At 45.1% G+C, this 4,107-nt stretch overlaps 1 protein-coding gene across 1 annotated transcript in view; it reads right to left on the minus strand.

Moving 5' to 3' along the window:
* The window catches only part of CCDC108 (coiled-coil domain containing 108), a 40,614-nt gene extending 39,268 nt beyond the window's left edge, over positions 1–1,346 (minus strand). The window contains 1 exon segment of the mRNA XM_010861293.1: positions 1,340–1,346. Within this exon segment, the coding sequence (XP_010859595.1) occupies positions 1,340–1,346 (7 nt within the window).
* Positions 1,347–4,107: the final 2,761 nt, after the last annotated feature.

The following is a 4,107-nucleotide window of genomic DNA, read 5'->3' on the forward strand; positions in this document are numbered from 1 at the left end:
TTGGCTTAAAGCTCAACATTCAGAAAACTAAGATCGTGGCATCTGGTCCCATCCCTTCATGGGAAATAGATGGGGAAACAGTGGAAACAGTGTCAGACTTTATTTTTCTGGGCTCCAAAATCACTGCAAATGGTGACTGAAGCCATGAAATTAAAAAATGCTTACTCCTTGGAAGAAAAGTTATGACCAACCTAGATAGCATATTGAAAAGCAGAAACATTACTTTGCCAACAAAGGTCCGCCTATCTAGTCAAGGCTATGGTTTTTCCAGTGGTCATTTATGGATGTGAGAGTTGGACTGTGAAGAAGGCTGAGCGCCGAAGAACTGATGCTTTTGAACTGTGGTGTTGGAGAAGACTCTTGAGAGTCCCTTGGACTGCGAGGAGATCCAACCAGTCCATTCTGAAGGAGATCGGCCCTGGGACTTCTTTGGAAGGAATGATGCTAATGCTGAAACTCCAGTACTTTGGCCACCTCATGCGAAGATTTGACTCATTGGAAAAGACTCTGATGCTGGGAGGGATTGGGGGCAGGAGGAGAAGGGGACGACAGAGGATGAGATGGCTGGATGGCATCACTGACTCGATGGACATGAGTCTGAGTGAACTCTGGGAGTTGGTGATGGACAGGGAGGCCTGGCATGCTACGATTCATGGGGTCACAAAGAGTTGGACACGACTGAGCGACTGAACTGAACTGAACTCACTGAAATGATGATTCAATCCAAGGATAAATGAATCAACCTCTAAAGCAGAGGGATCCAGTCATAGGCTGTGTCTAGAAATTATATACAAATGTTATAGGCAAATTATATGCAAATTTCATGGGTTTGGGCATGTGCTCTTTTCTAGGGAGAGTGTCCACAGCTTTCAACAAATGCTCAAAAGGGTGCTTGGCCCTGCTTTGGACACACAAGGGTCCCAAACTGGCTCTGGCTCCATCTCAAATCCCCCTTCCTTCTGCACATACACCCTGGTGTGGCTACCATATTTGAAAGCATTAATGTACTCCTTTTTTGAACATATGTGCATATTTAAGATTACTCAGTATCTTCCCCCACCTCTTTGAATAACAATTTCAAAAATAATAACAACTTCTAAGAAAACTTACTGAGAACTTATTATGTGCCAAGCAGTGTTGTAAGTCCTTACATGTATTTTAATCCTTATAACAATTTATGATTAGATGTGAGTCATCTTTTATTTCGCCTGAAATTATTTATTTTCAAGTCTGGGGTTCAGCCCCTTATTATAACATAGTTTGCTTTAGGAAACAATTGTATGGTCACCCTTTAGAAATTTCCACACTTCCATCAGACACTTTCCCATACCCTTCTCACCATTCATCCAGACCAAAATATTCTGTTGATGTACTTTTTTCCTAATTGGCAACAAGTTCAAACCGTCTAGGGGCTTCGCTGGTGGCTCAGTGGTAAAGAATCTGCCTGCCAAGAAGGAGATGTGGGTTCAATCCCTGGGTTGGGAAGAACCCCTGGAAAAGGAAATGGCAACCCACTCCAGTATTCTTGCCTGGGAAGTCTCATGGACAGAGGAGCCTGGTGGGCTACAGTCCGTGGGGTCACAAAAGAGTCAGACATAACAGAGCAACTAAACAATAGCAACCAAACCCTCCGAAGGGGACTATCTTACATTCACTCATTCATTCATTCACAAGGCATTTACTGAATGCCTGCTATGTACCAGTCCTAGGCCCAGACAGGACAGGTAAGGCTCCTACCTTCAATTGGAAGTGAACATTCAGATGGAATCAAAGAGATGCAAGCTGGTGAGACAGGGAGGAAGGCCCCATTACTTTTCTGCTGTTGGATGGCTTTGTAGTACTTCCCTGGCTCAGTAATGGCTGTAACCATAGGGCATTCTACAAACAGCCTCTGCCTCTGGACTCTGGAAAAAAAAATCTCTGGTCAACATTTGTAGAAAAAAAAGAGAGATAACAGGGTAGAAAGCTGGTCCAGACCAGGGCTTAGGGCTTAGGGAAGTGAGCACTGGTCCTGGAGCAAGAAAAGGGTTCCAGCATCTGCTCCGATTCATTTGAAATGAGCAAGTTTCTCCATCTCCTCAAGCCTCAGTCTCCTCACCTGTAAAATGAAGGTTATCCTATTTCACAAAATTGACTTTAAGTTTGAAAGAAACAGAGAATTTGAAAAAGCCCTAGGCAAACCTATGTTACTATAACTAACAATGATAATTTCCACAGTAGCATGTGCTACTCTTCCAAAGACTGCAATCATTGCAAGGGCACTGGGCAAGGGAGGTGTTGTTTTTCGTCTCTTTTCTATATCTTGAGAACCTTAAAAAAAAATCATCAGCTTCCTTTATTTGCCTAATTTCCAACCTAAAAATTCCTAAGATGACCAGTGTAAAAAGTGGCGGGTTGCCAAGAAGAAATAAAATATACTTAGAGCGGTTTCACTATCCTCTAAGAGATCTCCAGGCTGATCTCACCCAAGTCTTAGTACCTCAGGGCTCTCCGACGGACACTGAGGGGACCCCGTCACGACTTCCCAAAGGAGACGGTCTCCTAAGACAGATACCTTCCCTGGCCACTCGCGCAGCTCGCCGGGTCGCTGGGACCAACGCTCAGAACTCACACCGCCGCCATGTTGTCGTTTCTATAGATACAAGACGCACGAGTCACGGCGTCTCCTGGTTTCCCAGGGCAACGACGGCTACCCGGATGAGTCATGGATCAGAGAAAGCGAAGACCCCGCCCAACTTGAACGTTCACCCTTATTTTTTATTCTCCAACTTCCCGGCTGGCTGTAACTGTCTTCTACCAGTTGCAACACAGTTGTTGGGACGTCCCCGATCACGAGCAAATTCGGAGGAGGGTAATCCAAGGACTTGTCGGAGCAGTGGGAGTCGTTTCTGTTCTTTTGTGATACCCCTTGGTGATAGAGTCAGAATCTCTCCGGGAACTTCGTTATGTGATTACAATTGTTAACTTAAAAGCAGTAGTTATTTCTTACTTGCATTGCAAATGAATTCTTTTTGCAGGTGGAAGGGAATGTCTCCTAAGCATTTTCTCCTGGCATTTCCTCCAGACCAGCACAAAGCTAACGCTTTTGAAGGGATCTGAAGGTGGATGTTTGAAGAAGGCATTATTTCACATAATATGGATTTTTGGAAGCCCACTGGTTCATTTGTTCGTTTGTCCTTTGCAGGGAAGAGTCTCATTTGGTGAAGACTCCTTAGGTGGTTGAAGCTGAAAATCTGAGATCATTTATGGGCAATTAAAGATGCTTCACTACCCAGGACAGTGCTGGAGGCTGGGTGTTAGAGGGAGAGACTCTAGGGGTAAACCCAGAAAATAAACTCTCATTTTGGGAAAGTTGGAGTTTAAGGGTAAAAGATACACTAAGATGACAATGCTGCCTTAATTGGCCTGGGAGATCACAAGGCCAGAGGCTGAAAGGAAGGGTCAGGCCAGGAGCCCATTACGTTATGCCAGCACAATTAGGTCTGGAGTTTTCTTGGGATCAAGGAATGTGGAACTCGGTGAGCTTTTCACTGGTTTTAACATTATTCTCAGAATAGGAAACCTGCACTTTGGACATTACCACTTCTATGTTGTTTGTGGTTTCTATAATGATTTCCTTTTTGTTTTCCTTTAAGCTCTTTTTGAAATGGTCAGCCTGACTCAGCTGAACCTGAAGAACAGAGAAAGGGACCTGTTTGTCTATTCTTAGGCCAGAAAAAAATAAGGAGCAGTAACTCTGGAGGCAAGGCTCGGTGGTAGCCTCAGAAATCCCAGCGAGAAAACCCTAAGGAGACTAGAGCTAGAAAAGCTTATTCTAGGAGCCACACACCCTTGTGCCTCTTCACTGAAGAAGTGTCCCTCCAGAGCTGGTCTGTCCAGTCAGTGGTGGCTTCTGGGCTTGGGACAGTGAGAGGGAATTCTTGGTTGGTCCCTTATGGGCTCTACTTCTACAAGGTTCTGCCTGCCTCCTGGGAGCTCTGCTGATGAGTGACCTTGACCGGCATGGTGGACTCCCAGGGAAAGGCCCAAGGTGGACTTAGCTCCAAGAAGCAAACAGCATGGAAAGGGCTGTGGCAATGGATGAAACTGAGAAGGGGAGAGGAAGCT

The sequence above is a fragment of the Bison bison genome, unplaced genomic scaffold (genome assembly GCF_000754665.1).
Source record: "Bison bison bison isolate TAMUID 2011002044 unplaced genomic scaffold, Bison_UMD1.0 scf7180017864471, whole genome shotgun sequence".
Taxonomy (NCBI): domain Eukaryota; kingdom Metazoa; phylum Chordata; class Mammalia; order Artiodactyla; family Bovidae; genus Bison; species Bison bison.